Source organism: Kogia breviceps, chromosome 12, assembly GCF_026419965.1.
Source record: "Kogia breviceps isolate mKogBre1 chromosome 12, mKogBre1 haplotype 1, whole genome shotgun sequence".
Taxonomy (NCBI): Eukaryota; Metazoa; Chordata; class Mammalia; order Artiodactyla; family Physeteridae; genus Kogia; species Kogia breviceps.
Genome location: NC_081321.1, coordinates 41,577,893 through 41,600,102, shown reverse-complemented (window position 1 = coordinate 41,600,102; position 22,210 = coordinate 41,577,893). Strand labels below are relative to the sequence as shown.

At 49.9% G+C, this 22,210-nt stretch overlaps 1 protein-coding gene across 1 annotated transcript; it reads left to right on the top strand.

Moving 5' to 3' along the window:
• The first annotated feature begins 4,723 nt into the window (after positions 1-4,723).
• Positions 4,724-12,299, top strand: KRT84 (keratin 84). Its single transcript, XM_067010620.1, is given in 10 exon segments — positions 4,724-5,338; positions 6,579-6,787; positions 7,402-7,462; positions 7,938-8,033; positions 8,961-9,119; positions 9,255-9,380; positions 9,908-10,128; positions 10,611-10,642; positions 11,973-12,163; positions 12,165-12,299. Coding segments are annotated over 10 exon segments (1,845 nt in total).
• The last annotated feature ends 9,911 nt before the right edge of the window (positions 12,300-22,210 follow it).

The window sequence follows — 22,210 nt, the reverse complement described above, 5'->3', positions numbered from 1 at the left end:
CACCCCCCGACAGGTGATAACAGTGTGAGCAAGTGAAGGTTTTGGGCTAAACCTGAAAAAAGTCATTCTGCCTGAAAGGGTGGGGATGGGCTTAAGCAAGAGGGGTGCTTTGACTCTCCTGGGAGGTGTTTAGATTCTATCCAAGCATCACTAGTCTGACAGGGCAGAGGGCTCTCTCCTCATCACTCCCCTCCTTCTGCTGGGGGACTCCGGAGCTTCCCTTCCCACCAGAGCAGGTCTCAGCGTGAACACCTCCCAGTGAGTGCCTCTCTCCTGCACAAACTTGTCCCTAGGCAAAACGGAAACATCTGAAGAAGGTGGCTTTAGCAAAGCCTTCTCACCACCTAGATTTCCCTGTCACCCTCCTCCCCTCCCACAGGCACGCGCACACACACACACACAATCACACACACACACACACAATCACACATACACACAATCTCTCTCTCTCTCACACACACACACACACACACACACACACAGTGCAGCCACTGTGCACCCAGGGTTCACAGGCTCTGCTCAACCAACCAGGATGGCCCCTTTCCCCTCCCATCCCCTCCTCCCCGTCTTGCCTTCATCAGCAGTTCCCCCTCCACCGCAGGCAGTTAGCTTCGAGATGAGCCAGCAATCTGTCTCAGCCAGCAGATCTCAGGATTACATCCAGACCAACTCGCAACAGGAAGCAGAAACTGTCAGAGCAGCAAAAGCCCCAGCCCAGAGTTTCCAGGACAACTCCTCCCCTCTCCCCACCTGCCACCCTTTAAAAAATGGTTGAGGATTGTGTTTTGCATTGTCTGGTGAAATAATGCCTCAGAGGTATACACTGCTGATGGCGACAGCCCATCTCAGAAAAGGGGTTATGCATGACTGGTCTCAATTACCCCACCCCGCCTGGGCTGTTAAAGTTGAAGGAAGCTGAACCACAGGACAGCCCCGGGAATGGCTGGTGAGGTAATGATGCCACAGCCACTGGAGCGGGAAGCAGATGGGGTGCCGGACGGGAACAGAAATGACGGCTTACCAGTGAAAGGAGGATTGTGCAAAAGAGAGGGGAAGGGGGCAGAGAGAAAAAGAGGGGGACGGAGGGGGGAAAGAAATGGATGACAATAACCACACCAGGCTCCACGCAGCGTACACCCCAAACATTTTCACATGCAACCCGCACATACTGTTCAGTAGGTATAATTCCATTTTACAGATGAAGAACCTGAGGCTTAGAGAGGTTAAACAATTTCCCCAGGTCATTTGTATACCATGGAGGGCGAATGTTGCACTGTGATAATACAAGGCAAGCAGACTTTTAGTTGGGTGTATTGTTCTTTTTAAGTTCTCTACAGACAAGCACCCCTGACTGCCTGCATCCAGGGTGTGCCACTACCGTGCCCTTCCCATGCCACCGCCCAAGGTCACACTGCTGGCTGATGGCAAAATTGGGATTGAATCCAGTTCCATTTGACTCCAAGGGCTGTGTCAATTCTTCCGTTCCTGGCCTGGCACATTCACTGGTGTCCTCTATGCCATCCCTCCTGCTCCCCTCCCCTTTTCTCCTCCACAGGGGGTCCCCATCCCCTTCCCAGTCACCTGTATCCCTTTGCCTGGCCTCAGCGGAGGGGGATGCCCTTTCCTCCAAGCAGCCAGGCTCACACCCCAAGAGGCTGGAGCTGGAGGGCAAACTGGGTTGACCCTCTCTGAGCTCTTGGATTTCTGCACCATCCTCCTCCGGGTCATTCCTGTCCATTTTGGAGACTAGAGTCTCCTCTTCCTGAAATACTTACAAAGCCAAATGCCCAAATTCCTCTTCTTTCACCCCCTGTCCTTTCTCCCTTTTTCCTCCTGCTTTTCATCTTTGCGGTGTCTTCATTTATTCCACAAAACCATATAGCACGCCTCCCACATGTCCCCACTATCCTAAGCAGGAGACACAGAGGAGGAAAAAAACACACAACAGTGCCTGCCTCCTGGAGCTTATGTTCCAGCCTGGGAAGACAGATGATAAACAGGCAAATCCATGCAGGAAAGGACCTCAGACTGTAAGCACTGCTAAGGAGAAGAGGAAGTGGGGAGGGGGAATAGAGAGTACACAGGGGAGGGGGCTTTAAAGAGGGGGCGACCCATGAGCGAAGAACTGGAAGAGTTGAGGGACCCGGCCATGTAGCCATTTGCAGGAAAAGAGTTCCCAGAACAAAAACAAACAAACAAACATACAGCAAATGGGAATGCATCTGAGTAGGAGTTTTCCTGCCTGTCTGATGGACACACAGGAGGCCAGGGTGGCTGGAGTAGGGTGAGCAGTAGGACAGATAGAGGGAAGTGAGGTCAGTGAAAGAGGAGAGCAGACTATGTAGAGTCCTGTACGGCATTTACTCCCAGTGGGATGGGAAACCACTAGAGGCATATGAGCTCAGAAATGGCATGATCTGACATGTTTTTAAAGGACCATTCTGACTATGGTGTTAAGGAAGGTCAGAGGGGGCAAAGGAGGAAGCAGGGTGACTGGAAGGATACTTCAATAGATCCTGTGAGGAGTGATGGGCTTGGACCAATATGGTAGCAGTGGGGTGATGAGAAGTAGTAGGAGTCCAGGTATATTTTGAAGGTAGGACTTGCCAATGGATTGAAAGTGCGATATGGAAAGAGCTGAGGAATAAAGGATGACTCCCAGATTTTTGGCCTGAGCCACTGCAGGGATAGTGAGCCTGGCAAGTGGAACGTATTTCATAGGAACAGTCAATCGGGAGAACAGCTTTGGGTAGATGAAGGTTGAGATACCTAATCGATATCCAAGTAGAGATGTTGATCAAAATATACATGTGGGGCACAGAAGGGATGCCTGGGATAGAGATACACCTTGGCAGTCATCAGTGGAAAGACGGTATTGAAGTCATGAGGCTGTATGATGTCATGAAGGGAACAAGTGTAGATAAAGACATGAACAGGTACAAGGGCTGAGCTCAACGATGCTGTGGTGTGGTGTGTAGAAGTTGGGGATATGAGGCTAAACTGGTTGAGAAAATGGAAAAGAAGCAGTCAGTAATATGTAAAGAAAATCAGGAGAATGTAGTTGTCTGGAAACCAAAAGAAGAAATTGTTTTAAGGAAAAGGAAATGATCAACTATGTCAAATCCTGCTAAGTTAAATGAGAGCTGAGAACAGACCAGTGATTTTAGCAACCTGGAGGTCACTTGCAATCTTCACAAGAAGTATTGTGTTATTATTATTTTTATGCTTCTCCCTTTAGACATACACCTGATAGCTGGGTGTGTATAAAACAGTAGTAAACTAGGAACAGAGGAAAACTTCCTCAACTTGATAAAAAATATATATATATATATCTACAAAAAAACTACAGTTAACATTGTACGTAATGGTAAGAAACTTGAAGATTTCCCACCCCAAATCAGGAATAAGGCAAAGATGCCCCCTCTCACCACTGCTTTTCAACATCATACTCGAAGTCCTAGCTAATGCAGTAAGACAAGAAAAAGAAATCAAAGGTATAGAGATTGGGAAGGAAGAAAATAGTGAAGACCTGAGCTGGATAGCTCCAGAGAAAAGCACATATCCCCTTCCAAGTAGAATCCCAAGTGAGCATCCAGTCAAGCACAAGTTCCCCCAGGCACAGACAAGTAGGACAAATCATGTCTCTCTCTAGAATAGAAAAGGCAAACATCTGTCTCTGGGTCCTGAAATACCTGCGATATTGATTAACAATGATAATGATATCCAGTGATGTAGAACTTTTCATTTCCTACCCAGATGTTTATTGCTTGGTGTCTCTCCCTCCTAACCAAAGATTCATCAATAATGCAAGGAAACTGCATAGGCAGGACTATAGATCAGCCCTAATGTGTATTTTGGGAGCTCAAAATCATGTGGTTAACTTTCCACACAGATACATGGCCAAATCATACATAATTTTGGCCTCAAATTATGCCACAAAAGTATTGGTTGGTGGAAGTCCTCAAGATTAATCTCCCCCCACCACCAGGAGGATAAAGACCATCTGTTTATCTCTGTACCCTCAGCACCAAGCACATTACCTGAGAGAGAGTAACTGGTAATTGTCAAATGAATAAATGAATGTATGAATGAATGGATCTCCTTTGAGTGTCTCAAATCAGACATGTATCTACACTACCCCAAATGAGTTTTAGTGATGATTCAATTTTTATGTAAACAGTCAAATCAGATCATAGAGGTTAGATAAAATACTGCAAAATGTTTTTGGACTGTTTAATCCATCTACAGGGATGCAACAAACTGTATTCTCACCATATCATTTCTTACTTAGAGCTATGAAGACCCTGCCTGTCTTCTGCACCCCATCTGGCCCCATCTGTTGAGGGGGTTATCTGTATAGCTGCATCCCTTGCAGCCTCTTGCTGGAGCAGTTACCATCCTAACTTTCTGGTGGTTAGCTACACTTGCTGTGGAAAGTCTATTGGATTTATGACCAAAGCAAATTAAGGTCCCCATAATGGCAATTGTGGTGGACTTGTGGAAAAAGTAGGACCATAATGTATATTTGTTTATATGTTTTGAATGTTTATAGGTTTGATGTTATGGCCCTGATTCTGAGGAAAATAGGTGTGCCTGAGATTAGCTCATTGTGAAGGAGGTTACAGGCTGGAAGAGTTTCTGCTAACTACCCAAGCTCATAAATGCTTCCAAATGGCTTTTTCCATTTTTATGGGGCCAATCCTCAGATCCCTACACACATAAAATGGCTGAGAGGGTCCACTGGCCTCAGAGGGCCTCCCAGCTCCAGCTCACTCTGCTCTGCAGTCGCTGCTTGCCTCTCACCGAGGACACCATCACGTCTTGCTGTTCCTACACAGTCAGCTCTGGTCGCCATGTGGGCAGCTTCAGCTCTTGCTCAGCAAAGACCCCGCAGAACCTGAATCACTTCTGGGCCAGCTCGGTCTCCTGCAGGAGTGGGCCCTGCTTCCAGGGTCTTAGCGGCTTCAGCAGATGGAGTGTCATCAGGTTTGGATCGTGCTCACCCCGGATAGCAGCTGTGTGCCCTCGGCCCATCCGCTATGGAGTTGGCTGTGGTTTTGGCAGGGGGATGGCCTTTGGCTTTGGTGATGGGAGTGGTGCTGGTCTGGGGTTTGGAGCCGGCAGTGGCCTCAGCTATGGCTTCGGTGACCCTGGCTTTGGCTACCAAGTTGGAGGAGCTGGAGTGCCAGCAGCCCCATCCATCAGAACAGCGACTGTTAGCCAGAGCCTGCTGACCCCCCTCGGCCTGGAGATTGACCCTAATGCTCAGAGGGTGAAGAAGGATGAGAAGGAGCAAATCAAGACCCTCAACAACAAATTTGCCTCCTTCATCGACAAGGTACTCGTGACAGCTCAACCTCTGGGTTGGGGATGATGAGAGCTAAATGCACTGAGATGTTCTTTCCCTTAAGAAGAACTGGTCCAGACCTAGGGCATCGACCTTGACCCCAGATCCTTCAGGCATCAGCCAAAGGCATGGCAGCATGATTTCTGGGTCACTCTGCTACAGAGCAAGGACGAGCCTGAGGAAGCACTGCATGGAGGGATAGATTAAGACAGTGGTGGTGTCTTCTGGGGGAAGGAGGAACATCCAGCCAAATCTGAAGGCATCTGAACAAACTAAGACCTACCACCTAGTAACTTAGAAATATCTCCCAAACAGGCTGGAAACACTAACACCTCCACCAGGTGTTGGCTGGGATAGGTTTAAGAGGTTTTATCCTTTGAGATCCTCATGCTGTCTTTGAAGTTTTCATAGTTTCTGAGGCTGAGAGGCCACACCTGTTCAGGCTTAAAGAAATGGAGAATGGAGTTGAGTAATGTTTGTACAAAGCAAAGAATTCATACCCCTCCCCCACCTGGGATATCCAGATTCAGCCGAGTCGCCTAGATTGAGGGAAACAGTAGGGAATGACCACTGATGGTCACTGGTCTTCAGGCTGATGAGAGGAACAGAGAGGTGGAACTGACACAGCCCCAAACACCAGACCGTGTCTCCATGAAGTGGGGATGCTCTATTGTGTCTGAGATTGGAAACTCACCTCTGTGAGCTTCATTTCACTCCAAAATGAGGGGTTGGAGCAAATGGTCTCTATGTTCTCATCCAGTTCTATAAGTCTCAGCTGATGGAATTTCTGGGGTGATGGGTATGACTTATGACCTGAGAATTCCCACCTCCTAATACCACATCCCAGCCCAATGTACTTTACTCTGCTGCTCATTCCCTGCTAGGGATGGCTGAGATCAGTTTTCAGATGTAGGCAAACCCCAGCTCAGGTAGAATCGATCTCCAACTTCCCAGTGAACCACCCCTCACCTTTCTCAGAGGGTTGAAAGGGAAATGGTTGAAGAGCTTTGGTTCCAAAGCTTCTGTTTGTAGCTAAGCCTGGTTGAGCACAAGGAGGGGTCGCAGACCTGTTCTGTCAGATTCTACTGAGTTAGAGGAGGAGCTAAAGTCAACAGAGGAGGGAACAATGTCTCCACAAGTTTAAGTTACCTCTGGCCATCTGAGCAATGTTGACATATAGGTAACTATATCAAGCACTTCAATTGCCATGTCTTTGCCCCTGTGGATTTAGGTGTGGCTCCTGGAACAGCAGAACAAGCTCCTAGAGACCAAGTGGAACTTCCTCTAAGAGCAGAAATGTGCCCGGAGCAACCTGGAGCCCCTCTTTGAGAACTACATCACCAACCTGCGGAGGCAGCTGGACGTAGTGAACAGCGAACGGGTCCGGCTGGAGGCTGAGAAGAACAGCACGCAGGATGTCCTTGAGGGTTTCAAGAAGAAGTGAGTGGCTGCTGGACTGCACTGACCTAGGATGGGCACGGGCTGGTCCCCAAAGCAGCAGCCAAGCTTAGATGAGAGCTGCTGGAAGGATCAGGGTTGAATGCTGGTTTCAATTCCCAGCCTGAAGACAGCGGAGGAGATGTGATATGTATGGGAGGAGGAGGCCCTCCACGGGTCCCGAGGAAAAAGGAGACTTGGAATTGAGCATGGTTGGCCCTAATCCTGCCTGTGAGCATGGGTGAGTTGACCCCAGAAAAAGAAACTCTCTGGTTTTGAGAACAGTGCCTAAGTCCAGCCACAAATAGGGTCCTACTTCCTCTAAGGTCAAGTGCAATGATCCTAAGGCTTTTCCAGCAGAGGAGCACAGCAAAGGTCCAGATTTTCAGACCCCACATCCAATTTGAGAAAGTAAAAGGGATTTGGAGAAACCAAGGGCCGTGGCCTCATAAAAGGTCTTAAAGATGGGACAGAGTAGATGAAAACATGCAGATGGCAACAGGGAGCCAGGCTCCTGGATGGAGCAGGGAGGTCACAAGAGGTGATAACTGGGGAGCTGGGAGTAATCAGCTCTCAGTTCAGAGTGAGAACTCATCCTCTTCATCCTTATCATCCAGGTATGAAGAGGAGGTGGGACTCCGGGCCAATGCTGAGAATGAGTTTGTGGTTCTGAAGAAGGTAAGGAGAGCAACAGGCCCAGGAAAAACTTCTCCTCCAGACAGGCAAATGTTCTCGCAACTCCAGGACACTGCCCGGGCAGCCCTGTGAATACTCATACACAGTGGACCCCCTAAGGTCACAACAGCTTCCCTTCGAAGTTCTGATTTGGCCTCCAATGACTTAGGATTGGGTCTTCATGAGAGCAGAGGTCTGAAGGGATGACATTTGAAGAGTTTTGGATTATCCATATTCTTCTTGCCTCTAAATAAGCATCAGAAAATGTCCAGCATCCCTGGGGGTTTCATGCTATATAAGGGAGAAGAAAAAGAGTCACTAAGCTGTATTTCCACCCAATGACTTTCCCATCTGTCCCACTTGGCCTGGCCCTGTGGGAATTGGCCTGGCCTTCTCACCCACCTCCAGAGCCTGCCAAGGTGGGGAGGTTAAACAGTGCACAAGTAATGAACATTTTATCCTTCTCTCTTTGATACAGGATGTGGATACAGCTTTCTTAAATAAGTCTGATCTAGGGGCCAGCGTGGATACCTTAACTCAGGATATCGACTTCCTGAAAACCCTATACATGGTGGTAAGGACTCATCCCCTCTGAGCCATCCAAGGAGCTCAATGCGTGGTCTGGACTCCCTGGGGGATTCACTGGACTAGCATATTTTCTAACATTTGGTATCATACATCTTTCCTCCCATCAAATCTATATCCTCTATATGTTGATGTAGGTACAAGTGGAGAAGGTTAGGGGAGCAGGCTTCTCAGCAGCCTGACTCAGGTCTATGAATCAACTCCTTGGATCTATGAGCCAACTTTCTTGTTGACCAATCTAAAGACTGGGGTCTAGGAATGTCACTTCCTATCTACTGATGAGAAGACCCTGGAAAACTGATTTGCTAGGATATGTAAGAAAAATTGTGTTACCTAATTAGTCAAATGAACTAGCGATCTTTTGCTTCTGTTTGGTCTGGGATAGACCCAATGAGAGCTAAATGGCTGGCTCTGAGTGGAAAGGCTGAAGAAAGCTCCCTCTGGGGCCCTCGCCTCGCAGGCCAGTTCCCAGCCCTCCCACAGCCCCACCCCTGGTTCTATTAAGGACTTGGGATATAGGAATTCCTAGACCACCGTGTTCTAAAATATTGTCAGCTCTCAATGATCCAGACGGGCACAGTCACTGTGTGGATAAACCAAAGAAAGTTTAAGCTTTAGCATGGTCTCACTCCTCTCCATCAAGTCCCTAGACCCCCATGGTTTTAATAGTCACCTAAGAAGTTAAGATGTTAAAGGAATATCTCCTAGTATATAACAAGGGTTTCAAGTCAAACTGAAACGGTTCTGGGCCACCTCTTTTTCTTTGCTTTTGGTTTGGATGATCTGCCCCATTGCTTTGCTCTGAACAAACAAGCAATGCTCTCTCCCCTGACTCCGCATCCTGGGGACCCTGTGGCAGAGCCCCGGCCACTGACGGGACTCTGAACCCATCTGTCTCGCTGATCCTACAACACAGAAAATCCAGTTGCTGCAATCACACATCTCTGAGACGTCAGTCATCGTGAAGAAGGACAACAGCCAGGACCTGAACTTTGATGGGATCATCGCCGATATCAAGTACGAAGAGATCTTCAGGCACAGTCAGGTTGATGCAGAGGCCTGGTACCAGACCAAGGTGGGCCGGAGGGTGCTGGGGAAAGGGTGTAGCCAGCCCTGGGGTCAGACTCATGGATGACAAAGTGGGCTGTGATCTTGACCCAATCTTCAAGCCCTCGGAATACCTCTTTCTCCCCGCCTCCCCGCCCCCCAGTATGAGGAGATGCGGGTGACAGCTGGCCAACACTGTGACAACCTGCGTAACACTCGGGATGAGATCAATGAGCTGACCCGCCTGATCCAGAGGCTGAAGGCAGAGATCAAGCACTCCAAGGCTCAGGTGGGCGAAGGAAAGGAGAGAAAGCCCCACAGGGAGGACAGGCAGGGCCCCAAGCTTTGGGGAGCCCAAGTCGGAAGATGTGGGGGAGGCCACCAGGACCCAGAAACAGAGGAATATAGGAATTAGTCCAGGAAGACTTCGTGGGGGAGGAAAATGTGGAACCAGGGAAAGAGTGTCCCATGTAGAAGGAAAGACCTGGGGCTGACTTAGAGGGGCAGGTGACGCAGAAAGCATGGCTTTACTCTCTGGACCCCATTGATCTTAGAGCGGCAGAAATCAGTAAGTGCAAAATCAGTGAGGATAGAAATGGAAGATAAGCAATGTTCCGTTCCCTGGTGACATCAAACTACAGGATGACAATCCCTGGGGAAGCAGCCTCCACGGGCTCCATCCCTGGCTTAGCACCAGGCTATGTGCCCACTCACAGCGGGCAGAGTTTCTAGCCTGACCTGAGGATCCCCTAGTCCCTGCCAAAGCCCACCTGCAAACTTCCCTCCCCCCAGAGCTGCAAACTGCCCTCCCCTCAGTGCTGCAAGCTGGAGGCCGCTGTGGCCGAGGCAGAGCAGCTGGGCAAGGCAGCCCTCAGTGACGCCAAGTGCAAGCTGGCGGAGTTGGAGGCCGCCCTGCAGCAGGCCAAGCAGGACACGGCACGGCAGCTGAAGGAGTACCAGGAGCTGATGAAAGTCAGGCTGGCCCTGGACATTGACATCACCACCCATAAGCACCTGCTAGAGGGCGAGGAGATCCGGTAAGTGCTCTCAGTGCAGCAGGTGGGAGTCGGGTCAGACTTCCGGCTTCTAGAAAGACTAAGTGGGGGAGGGAACTACGTGAAGAATTGCTGAAATGGGCACTCTCTAGAGGTAACGATTTTTTTCTGCAAACCTTAGGCGGGTTGCCCTTGGCAGGGGTTTAGAAGATGGCTCTAGATCTGTGCCTCTCAGTGCAAGCCTGTAGACGGGCTGCACCAGAATCATAGGGAGTTCTGCTTGATTCGTTAGCTTGTTTTAAAATAAGAAAGAAAGAAAAGAAGAAGGCATTCCCTCAAATATTTTGATTCAATAGTTTTAGGGTAGGGATTAGGAACGTGTCATTTTTCAAAGCTCCCTGATGCTTGTGCAGCCAAGGGCGAGAACCACTGGTCCACTGGTCCACTGAGCCAAGAAAGCCCTCTGATAGCACCTAGGTTTTCAGAGAATGACATCTTGTGAATTTGTTTCTTTCTCTCTCCAGGATCTATGAAGGTGTTGGACCAGTAGACATATGTAAGAACCTTCAGTCTTTTCCTCTTCACACATTTCTCTCCTGGGGCCCTTCAACTTTCCTTTAAACTCAAGCCCACGTTGGGGTCAGGAGCCCATGGCCAGATTGGCCATAACAGCCAGGGGAGCAGGGACCATCTGGTCCCTAAACTGAGAACATCCCTTTAGCTGAGGTCTGAGACATCCCCAGAGCCTTCCTCCCTGGAGCTAAGCAATCACAAAGGTTTGCAGGGCCTGGTAGGTGGGAGAGGGTTCCAGAAGAGAGTCAGCCTTTTTGCTTTGGGCGGTCTTGTCCTTCAAGGGCAAAGACCAGAGAAGGAATGGCAAGGCCTGTGCCAGGGAGTTCCCTCCCCTCCTTATGGCAGGGGATGGCAAGGCTAAACGCAAGTCCCCTTGCTGCTGCTGCGGCTACAGCAGCAAAGCAAAGCGCTCAGGGCCTGTGCTGGGCTCTGTAGGGTAGGGACAAAAAGAAGGTAAGACCCAGCCCCTCCTCTCCAGAATTAGAATCTTCTTGAGATGGGTCCTATCCACCGTCAACCTAATCCTCAAAACCCCGGGGGGAGGAATAGGCATGGGCATCCCCCTTTTTACTCGATCAGAGAAAATACAGGACTTGCCCGAAATCACAAAGGTAATCAGTGGCAGGGCCAGAATTCAAACCCAGATTTCTGATCCAAAAGCGCAAATATACACAGCTGTGTATGCTCAACCGGGTGGGTCACAGATGGCAGGAAGGATTCTGGTGAGAGGAGAAGGAAGATAGGGAGGCCGTGCGCCCTGGGGACTGGTCTAAGCAAGGTTTAATCAGATTAGGGTCCTGGGTCATGGAGGTGCGCCCAGTAAAGACCAGAGGGCTAGAGAGCAGAGCCATCAGTGGGCCAGGAGAAACGAAGGACTACCTTTTTGACGGGCAACGTGGGGGCCGCCAAGGAGCATGATATCATTGGAAGAGAGAAGCCCTGTGGCTTCATGGAAGCTTACTGACGCAGCTGCTGGGTAATCCAGATAACTACCCACCTCACTCAACCCAACCTGACTTTGGCCATATATAAATGATGGTGGACGTATGGCTATAAGCCAACACCTGGGGAACTGGCTGAATTCTTCCATTTTAGTCCAAATGTTTGACTTCAGTGGAGTTACAGCCTTTGAGACACCCGGACAAGAGAAGGGAAAAGTGGGTACTGACTCTGTAGACAGTAGAAACTACTTGGACCCAGGCCACTTCCCCTGATGCCACCTCCCGTCCCTCCCCCCATGCCCAGTGGGAGGTGGAGGACGAGGCAGCCTCACTGAGGGTTGCAGCCTCACTGATGGTTTCATCCTCCCACAGCGGTGAGCAGTTCCCGGGGCGGCCCGGGGCGCGGACCCGAGCCTCTGGTCACCACCTGCAGCCTCTCCCGCGGTGGGGTCACCATCTCGGGCCGCAGCAGCAGCCGGTCCAGCGGCTTCTGCGGCTCGAGCGTGGGCGGGGCCCAGGTCGTGGGCAGCGGGGACTCGCTGAGCGCGGGCTCCCGGGGAGGGGGGGGGCTCGGTGCTGGTGGGCGAGACCTGCGCCCCCAGCGCCCCGTGCCCGCTGCCCACCGAGGGCGACTTCAGCAGCCGCGGTTCCAGCGTCCGCTTCGCGTCCACCACCACCTCCCGACGGACCAAGTACTGAGAGCCGAGCGCCGGCCAGCCACCGACCAGGAAGAACCATCTCCACGCCTCTGCTTCTGTCCCCAACGTGCCCGGACTCTGGGCCGAGGGCGCTCTAGGTACCCCTCCTGCCAAGAAGCCAAGGGCTGCTCTGCCTGGCCCGTGTCCTCTGGGGGGACTTTTTTCACCACCTAGACGCTCCATCCACAGCTCCAGCGGACTGGCCTCTCCGTGACTCCCAATTTCCTTCCTTTGGGTCACTCCTCACCACCCAGCCCAAAGACCTCAAGAAATGCACATTGAGTACAATTACAAAAATCAGCATGTTGGGGAGAAACGGGCCAGTTCAAAGCGATGGTGCGTCTGGGCACCATCACCGTCCTAGCTTTGGATTAACTTAGAGAATGGAGAGCTGACTGTCCACACAGCAGGAGTCCTCAGCCACCATCCTCTGCTTCCCTCCCCTTCCTTTCCCTGTCAGGAGAAGGTCCTTTCCTTCTCTTCCTGACCCAGAAGGATCCACCATTTTTGGTGGGCCAAGGGTTCCCTGAGGCCCCAGAGATGGTTCTTCTCCGAGTGGCATAGGTCCTAGCTGCTTCTCTTCCTGGGGTGTTGTGTAACCCTGGCTTGCGAGTCCACAAGGTGGGTGGGTGCTGGTAGAGAGGCGGACCCTGCAACAGTCCACGCCCCTGCTGGTGGTGTGAGGGAGGCCCAGCTCCGTTCACTGTAGGGGGGTTTATGTCTTGCACGCTCCAGGGAGGCCTGGACTGGGGTGTGGGTGCCTGTCTGTACTGCTCTTTGTGTTGCTGGGATTTCAATAAACTTGCCAAGCTAGCATCACTAGGACTCTGGTCTTTCCTTCCCAATCACACTGGGGATGGGGGAGCTTGCCTCCTAGATTCCACTAGCCCACACCCCTAGGGACTTGCCAAGGGCAGAGGCTGGTGTCCTGGGACAGAGGAGGTACTGAGGAAAGAGTGCTCAGGCCCCTCCCTGGAGGGGCTCACAGCTCAGCAAGGGAGATGAGACATATAGCAAAAGCTCTAAAAACAAATGCCTAGCAGCCCGCTTCTCTCCACGCATTTCCCTCCAGCCTCCTCCCTACCGGGGAGAAATCTTTCACTTGTTCCCCAGGTCCCACCCTGCCCCCACTTCCTCTGGGGTCATTGCAGGGGCCAAGAGACCCAACCATGTATTTAGCGGGTTGGAACTTTCAGTCCACCCTCCCCAACCTCCAGGGAGGGAAGCAGGGTTGGTGGTTGAATCAGTCAATCAATCCTGACTATGTAATGAAGCCTCCATAAAAAACCCATAAGGACTGGGGGATTCAGAGAGTTTCTGCATTGGTGAACATATGGAGATGTGGGAGGAATGGCACACGTGGAGAGAAAGTGGACACTCTGCACCCTTCCCCCATACCTTGCCCTATACATCTCTTCCATCTGGCTGTTCCTGAGTTATATCCTTTTATAATAAACTTGTAATCTAGTAAGTAAAATGTTTCCCTGAGTTCTGTGAGCCACTCTAGCAAATTAATCAAAGCCAAGGAGAAGTCTTTGAAACTTTCAATCTATAGCCGGTTGGTCAAAAGTCCCGGTGACAGCCTGGGTTTGCAACTGGCATCTAAAGCAGGGTTGGGGGTGGACAGTCTTGTAGGACTGAACCCTTGACCTGTGGAATCTGTTGCTATCTCCAGGTTGATAGTGTCAAAATTGAGTTGAACTGTGGGACACCAGCTGCTTATTGGTACAAGAAACCCCATGCACACACACACACGTGCACAAACACGTCGGAACTGTGACCAGAACTCTTAACGTGTGTCTTGTGCAACCACAGAGGACCCCACACCATAGAAAGTCCCCACACATGGTTTAATGACTCTTGTCATCATCTTGAAATCCTTAATAATTTTTGACAAGGGGCTCTGCATTTTTATTTTACATTAAGCCCCACAAACTGTGTAGCCAGTCCTACCTGAATAGCTGTAGTTCTACTAAAAGAATTGAACATGTAGTTTAAAATCTTCCAACAAAGAAAACTTCGGGCCCAAATACCTTCCCTGGTGCATTCTACCAAATATTTAAGGAAAAATTCAACCCAGATTCTTCCAGAAAACATAAGAGGAGGGAAAACTTCCCAACTCCTTTTATGAGACCAGCATTACCCTGATACCAAAACCAAGCAAAGAAATAATAAGAAAAGAAAAACTACAAATCAATCTCTGTCATGAACCTAAACATAAAAATCTTCAACAAAATATTAGTAAATTGAATATAGCAACAAATAAAAGATAACACATCATCACAATGAATTTATCCTAAGGATGCAAGGTTGGTTCAACTTTCAAAAACCTATTAATGTAATTCATGACATCAACAGACTGAAAAGGGAAAATCATATGATTATCTTAATAGATACACTAAAGGATTTGACAAAATTCAACCTCCAATCATGATAAAAACTCTCAGCAAACTAGGAATAGATGAGAACTTCCTTGACCTAAATGGCATCTAATAAATAACAAAGTAACAGCTTACAGCTAACAACATACTTAATGGTGAAAGTCTGAATGATTTCTGCTCTAAGACTGGGAAAAGATAACGGTATCTTTTCACACCACCCTTAGTCAGTATTACACAAGCTGGCCTAGCCAGTGAACTAAGGCAAGAAGAAGAAATAAAAGTCATATGGTTTGGAAAGGAAGAAATAAAACTCTTTCTATTTTTCAGAAGACACAATTTTTAGAATTTAGAAAACCCCAAGGAATCTTTTTTCTAAAACCTACTAGAACTAATAAGTGAGTTTAGTAAGATTATGGGATGTCAGTTCAATATACAAAAACTAATTGCATTTCTATAAAAGCAAAGAACAGTTGGAAATTAAAACATTTTAAAGTATTTTTAACATTTACAATGGCACCCAAAAAGTGAAATACCTAAGTATCAGCCTTTAAAAAGGATCTGTATGCTAAAAACTACAAAACCATCATGAAAGAAATCAAAGAAGACTTAAATAAATGGAGATATATACTATGTTCATGAATTTGAAGACTCAATATTGCTAAGACATTGATTCTCCCCCAAAGATGACATAAGGTTCAAACCTGTGGACTCACAGACCCCTGTTCAAATCTCAGGCTCTCTACTTAAAATAGCTGTGTGACCAAAAGTAATAATAGGCAAGAATAATACTTATAGATTGAACTGAACAGAGTTTCAAGTGTGTTTTGTGTTTTAACTTGACTTTTTCAACAATCGTAGGCAGTAGGCACTTTAATAATTTCCCTTTTGACAGATGACAAAATCAAGGCCCAGGGGTCAAAGCAGAGGCATTCTGACTCCAGAACTCACACTCATCACCACCATGCTGTTCTGTCTGTCACAATCTCACTAAGCCTCTTGCCTCATTTGTAAAATGGAAAATAGTTCCTATTTCAAAGATTATTAGCACATAGCCTGGCACACAGCGACGCACAATAAACGGTTGCTACTGTTTTGATGGTGATGGTTCTAGTTTTACTACTGATGGAGAAGAGCTGTGTTCAGCAGCTCAGCCACTCCAGGACCAAGCACGGGTGGATACCGAAGTGTCAGTGGACTGTTTCCAGCGTCTGCACCGAAGCCCCAGCTCTGATCCGCAAGCAGGCGACTCCCTAGCCTTTGCCGCTCAGGCAACCAGGACTGAGCCTCTGCACGGCTGCCCGTGGGGCTTTGCTGCCCTCTGCTGGCCACCGACTTCCCTGGAGACACCGCGCCAGGGCATTTTCAAAGCACTCCCGAGTTAAGATTTTGTGAGAGGGGAGTTTTTTGTTCTGTTTTTTTAAATCAATTTCCCGAAGTTTTTTTAAAATTGAAGTATAGTTGATTTACAATATAGTGTTAGTTTCAGGTGTACAGCACAGAGATTCATTTCTATATACATATACAAATATATATATAAATATTCCTTTTCAGATTATTTTCCCTTATAGTTTATTACAAAATATTGAGTACAGTTCCCTGTGCTATGAGAGGGGAGTCTTTTAAAAATAAATTGTTAAACAAACAAACAAACAAAAAAACAAATTGTTTTCTCCAAAACTGTGTTTAGGACACAAACATTGCAACACTGAATAGCAACTTTAAGAAAAGAAATCCACCCCCTCACTCACCAGCCCAGCACAGCACTGTTTTCACCATCCTGTGTCTCTGTCAGCCTGTGTTCCCACAGATGCTCAGCAAAGCACGGGCTTGAATCAGGAAAGAGCCATGGAGAGCTCTGAGCCCCATGGTTCTCAAACTAAGTGTGCTCCTCAGGGCTCAAGGCCAGAGTTTCCCATCAGTGGCATTTAATGCCACACATAAAATGTTTAAAGTATCCAAGACATCCATTCATTTACACATTCATTCAGTCAGCAAGTATTTACTGGGCACTTACTCTATCCCCAACACTGTTCCAAGTGCTTGGGAACCATCAATGAACAAGATGGACAAAAATCCTGCTTCCATGGAGTTTATTTTGGGGTGAGAGGAAAGACTGATAATCATCAAGAAATAGAACAAACAGGCCAATTATAGGGTGTGCTAGAAGGTGTTAAGTGCTGTGGAACAAAGAAATAGATCAGAGCAGGAGAAGCTGCATGGAGAAGGCTCTGGGAGGGAGAAGGCAGGTTGCCATTTTTAAAAGAAATGCCAGGGAAGCCTGTTTGAGAGGTGGCGTTTGGGCAAAGAGCCACAGGTGGCAACAGAGCAAGCCGTGTGGCGGAGGGAACAGCACTCAGGACAGAAGGGCCAGTCAGTGCAAAGGCCCTGAGTCAGGAGTGGGCTAGGAGTGTCTGAGGAGAAGAGGGAGGCCGGTGTGGGTGACGTGGCAGGGGAACGAGGTGAGGCTGTAACAACAGGGACAGGCGGTGCATCATTAGGACTTTTTTTCTTTCTTTCTTTTTTTACTTTGAGTGAAATGGTGAATTATTGGGGCATTTGAGCAGAGGAGTGACACAGCTCAGTGTCTTAAGGGGATCACTGGAGTGGGGGTGGGCAGGGCAAGCAGAGACCAACATATCCATCTTATCTGTTTGTATAGCTGGATGGATAGATAGATAGATAGATAGATAGACAGACAGACAGACAGATAGATAGATAGATAGACAGGCAGATTTATATAGCTGTTTTCCTCCTAAGATTTAGGGAAATGGTTCTACAGCTAAAGAAGAGAAGGAGGAGAAGGAAGAGAAGAAGATGAGGGAGGGGGAAGGGAGAGGGAAGGGAGGGAGAAGGGAGGAGGAAGGGAGGGGGAGGAGGTAGAGGAGGAGGAGGAGGAGAGGAAGAAAATTTCAAAACCATTAATATGGTCCAATTTTGAAACTTGAGGCTCTGTATTTACTGAGCATCTGCTCTGGCCCAGAATAGCCACAGGAAACAGCAAAGCCATGAGAGAAAGCTGCCTGCAGGAAGGCGTGTGGACAGGGTTCGGGAGGAGAGTCTAGAGTTCCTGGCAGGGAAGCCCGTGAGAGGAAAGGTGGGGTGGCCCAGGGAGCAGCTTTGCCAGCTGGATGAGGGGCCCAGCCCTGGATGCACTTGGGAGGGTCCAGTGTTCATCCAATGCCTCTCTGTTGCTCTGACCTCACTCCTCTCACATAGGGTCTCTGCGTCACACCCAAGTCTTGCAAAAGCCAGAGGAAGTGTCACGGGGCTAAAAAACCCTTCAAGAACTGTGCCCCAGCACCAGGAGATGGCGTAGATCTGGATGCATAATAAAATTGTGGAAAAGACCAGCAGCGATGAGGGGAGATGCCCAACTTGAATGAACTGTGTGGGCAGCTACCAAGGCCCTGATCAGGACAGGCCCATGGGAGCTCTCAGGGTCAATCCCAGAGAACTAGTCAGCCGGGAAGGATAGCAAGACACTGCCTGAGAGTCCAGGCAGATAAATACTCAAAACTGCAAGGGTCAACAGGCAGCTCTAAGGACACACAGGGCAAGACGAGAAGGTATCAGCTCTCTCCTATCTTTGGACAAATCCGGGAAGCTCTCCTAGGAGCAGGGGGATTTTAAGCACAGTAGAGAGAGCAGAAGGGAAGGCAGGTAGTGAGTGCCTGCTGGGTAGAGGAGCACGCGTGCCCCCAGCAAGCATCCCAGCTTAGGTAACACGTGGGAGGAGGATGGAGCGTCAGCAGTGGGTGTGAGTATGAGCGGTGAGGCCTCTGGGGAACCCCAGCAGATGGACTCCAGGAAAGGAGCAGATTCAAAGGGAGTCATGGAAGAGGCCAGGGACCCAGGGTGGAGTAGAAAACCTCTCTCAGCCAATTAGCCCTTGAAGACTTCCTGGAAAAAATGGCCTCTCGGGAGCATTTTAAATTATGGGAGCCGGGGCTTCCCTGGTGGCGCAGTGGTTGAGAGTCCGTCTGCCGATTCAGGGGACACGGGTTCGTGCCGCGGTCCAGGAAGATCCCACATGCCGCGGAGCAGCTGGGCCCGTGAGCCATGGCCGCTGAGCCTGCGCATCCGGAGCCTGTGCCCCGCAACGGCAGAGGCCACAACAGTGAGAGGCCCGTGTACGGAAAAAAAAAAAAAAATTATGGGAGGGCCATGGGTTTTCGAGTGGACATTCTGACACTGGGTGTGGCTTTCAAAAGGTGGGGGGAGCACAATGGGACAGGACCAAAGAGCATGATGAATGCCAGCACCCAGGACAAGAGGGTGTGGAGGAAGCTAATTGGAATTAACCGGGCAGCTCTGGAAAGGGCATTTAGTGAGCTGCCTGCTGAGCCAGAGGAGGAGAAATCACAGCCTTCTTCTGACTAGTCCAAAAAGGCTTCCTGGAAGAGATAGCCGGCTATTCTGGGACATTCCAGGCAAAGGTGTGACCAGGGAGAAGGCTTGGGGATAGGGAGAGGGGGCCGGAGAACCCACAGGGCACATGTGGGCAGTAAATGAGGAGAAGGCCAGTAAAGAGATACAGTTCCTACCCCAGCTCCCAGACAGGGATCTAGTCTCACTAAGCAGTGTGCTTGGGTGATGGGTAGAGATGGGCATGGTTCTATGGGTTCTCTGTGCCTCCCTTGGGTAGAACCAGATGGCAAAGACCCAGGTCCCATATGTCTACAGAATCCCCCCAGGACGTTGTGCCAGATTGGCCTGATCTGTGAGTTTCTCACTTGCCCAGGATGACCTGGGAACAGCCCCATAAGGTCTCAGCTTCCCCCTCCAGCCCAGCCCCTTCAATCTGAAGCACCATGTGGACGGTCTTCCTGAGCATTCCCCACTGGCCCTGGGCTCTGCTGCCACCCGCAGTGATGCAAACTTCACCCAGCGCCCACGAGCACATCCCTATGCTGGGCAGGGCCTGCCCTCACTCCCGGCACACCTGCCCAGGGGCTCACACCCTGGTTCTGAATAGTTCTGCTGGTCCTGGATGGGTCTTTTATTTCTGAAGGCAGCGGGGTATCTCCAGGTCTCCTGAGTCCCCTGGCTCCCCTTCCCCATCCTCAGTGCCTAGGCCCAATTTGAGGTGGAGGCTTGCGGGATGTGTGTGTGTGTGTGTGTGTGTGTGTGTGTGTGTGTGTGTGTGTGTGTTGGGGGCCTGAGGGAACAGCTGACACGAGCCTCCCTCTGGGGCTAAGCGTCCGCTCCTTCCTGCTACCAAGAGGCAGAAATGGGTTTTCCATCCTCTTCAATCAGCTGAAGGAGAGCAGAGGCTCACGGGAGTTGAGAAGCGGATGAGGTTTTATGGGCTCTCCAGGCTGGCAGAGCGGAGGGCCCGTCCTTCCTCCACCTCCCATGCTCAGGCTCCACCCTCTTCACTTTCAAAGGGTCTGAATCCCTCTTGGCCACACCACACCATCCAGGTCTACACCACCATCAGTCAGTGAGTGAGCTCACTGTCTGAGGCTCAAGAATTCAGCCCCGGATCCAGGCCCGCAGGGCCCCACTTGAGGGGTGGGGGCTGGGAAACCATCCCCCGTGCTCCACAGTATAGCCTCCTCTCTCCACCCCAGACTCCACCCCAAATTTGTACACTAGTGAAATCAGGTTAAAGAAAACATTAAAAGCAACCTTGAAAGGATAATGAAATCATAAATGTGGAGAGGAGGTGAAGCCTGTGGATGGGGCAAGGAGCAGGGCCACTCTCTACTGGGTGAGGGGATGCAGGGGATGGCAGGGGAGTTTCTGATAGGAAGCAAGAGTCCCTTTCCTTTATACAGACACTTTTGGTCCCCAAAGCACATTCTTGTATATTATCCATTTAATCCTCCCAACAACCCCAGAAGGTAAGAATGAATCCCACATTACAGCCAAGGAATCAGAGGCTCAGAGAGGTTAAGAGCTTCCCCAAAGCCACACAGCTAGGAAGTGTCCAAACTGACACTTAGACCAGGTCCTCCAATTTGGATTCCATTGCCCAGATTGCTAAATGCCAGCTGCTTTACCATGGGTGACTATGATCTGAAGACTATTTGGGGCTAGCTAGTGAGGCCTCCTGCTCCTTGCCTACCCAAAGCCTCTGCCCTACTTGGAAGGACAGGTGTGGGATGTGGAGATAGAAACCAGTCAGCTTGGTGCTGGGCAAAGACCTGCAGTGGACCTGGCTGTGAAGACAAGGGCAGAGCCAGGACAGAACGTGGGGCATCTGAGGGAGGATTCAGGGAACCGTGGCACAGGGACAGCATTCAGTTCTGGGAGGCTCCCTGGAGGGGTTGTCACCCTCAGAAGAAGTTCCTCAGCTCTTCTTCCTGAAGTTCCTGACCCCTCAGGGGCCTGGCTATCCTCCCTCAGCACAGACCGCACCCCCAGGTCTGTGCTCAATGAACGTTAAAGACTATCCATCATTATCCTAATAAATGGCCCCAGGACACACAGGGATGTAGGGATGTTAGAAGGAACCACGATTTCAGAGCCCCCAGGAGCCAGAAATCACAGTGTCCTTGGACAAAAAAAAAAGCCAACTTCCCACCCCCATCTCTGTGCAGAGCAGTCTCTGAATGTTCTTCTAGGGGTGACAATTCTGGAGCTGACAAACAGGATGAGCCCCTGCCCTGGCTGGTGGTCTTGGAAGGAAGTGAGACTCACAGGACCTGTTTCTTCTTAAAGAGCCCAAGGACGGTGTCCAGAGCAAGTCCGTAGCAGCGAGGTTATCCTGGCTTCTGCCATCCTTTCAGCCAAGTGGGAGAAAGCGGCCCCCTTATCCACAAGGGGCTGTCACTGTGGCCACTGAGAGTTGCAATTCTGCTGGTGAGAAATGAAGGCTCTGGAACAGAACCTTCTAGGGTGGAATCCAGAAGGTTCTAAGGGACCACGTGCTCCATCCCTCTGTTCTGCAGGGAGCATGGTCAAAATGGCCCCTCTGGACCCTAACGACTTCCAAGCAATGCTGCCTGAGTGGGTTTGGACTCAACTGATCTATCAGCCCCTGAAACACATCGATTTACTTGAGAATGTGTTCAGTGTGGAGCCAAGAAGACAGAGGTGGTGACCTCTGGTGGTCTCACCCAACCTGGGGCCCTCGAACTTCTCCCTGGAGACAGTGGCCCCAGCCCCTACCCCATGCCCAGCCACCTCAGACTGTTGTGGAGTTCAAACCCGCCTCCAGGTGTGGGTGGAGACCACCTCACAGGGAGACTGTGAGAAAATTCATTACCTAATGTACGTAAACGAGCTTTGAAGATGAAAAGTGCAAACGCACAGTATCCCTAATAACATCTTCAATACTTTTAGGGAGGCCCAGAGTCACCGCTGAGCTCACCTTTAAGTCGAGTCCTTGGGGAGTTGCTGGCAAACTCCCCAAGCCAATAAACAACATAAAATGACTTTTCACTCCTTTCATGCAGCCAACCCCAGCTCTCCCCACCAATAAAAGGACCAGGGAGGATCAGAGGAGCCAGAAGCATCCTAAGCAGCGCACCCGCCGCCCTCGACACCCCAGCGCGCTCAGCCTCCATCCGCTCAGACCCACACC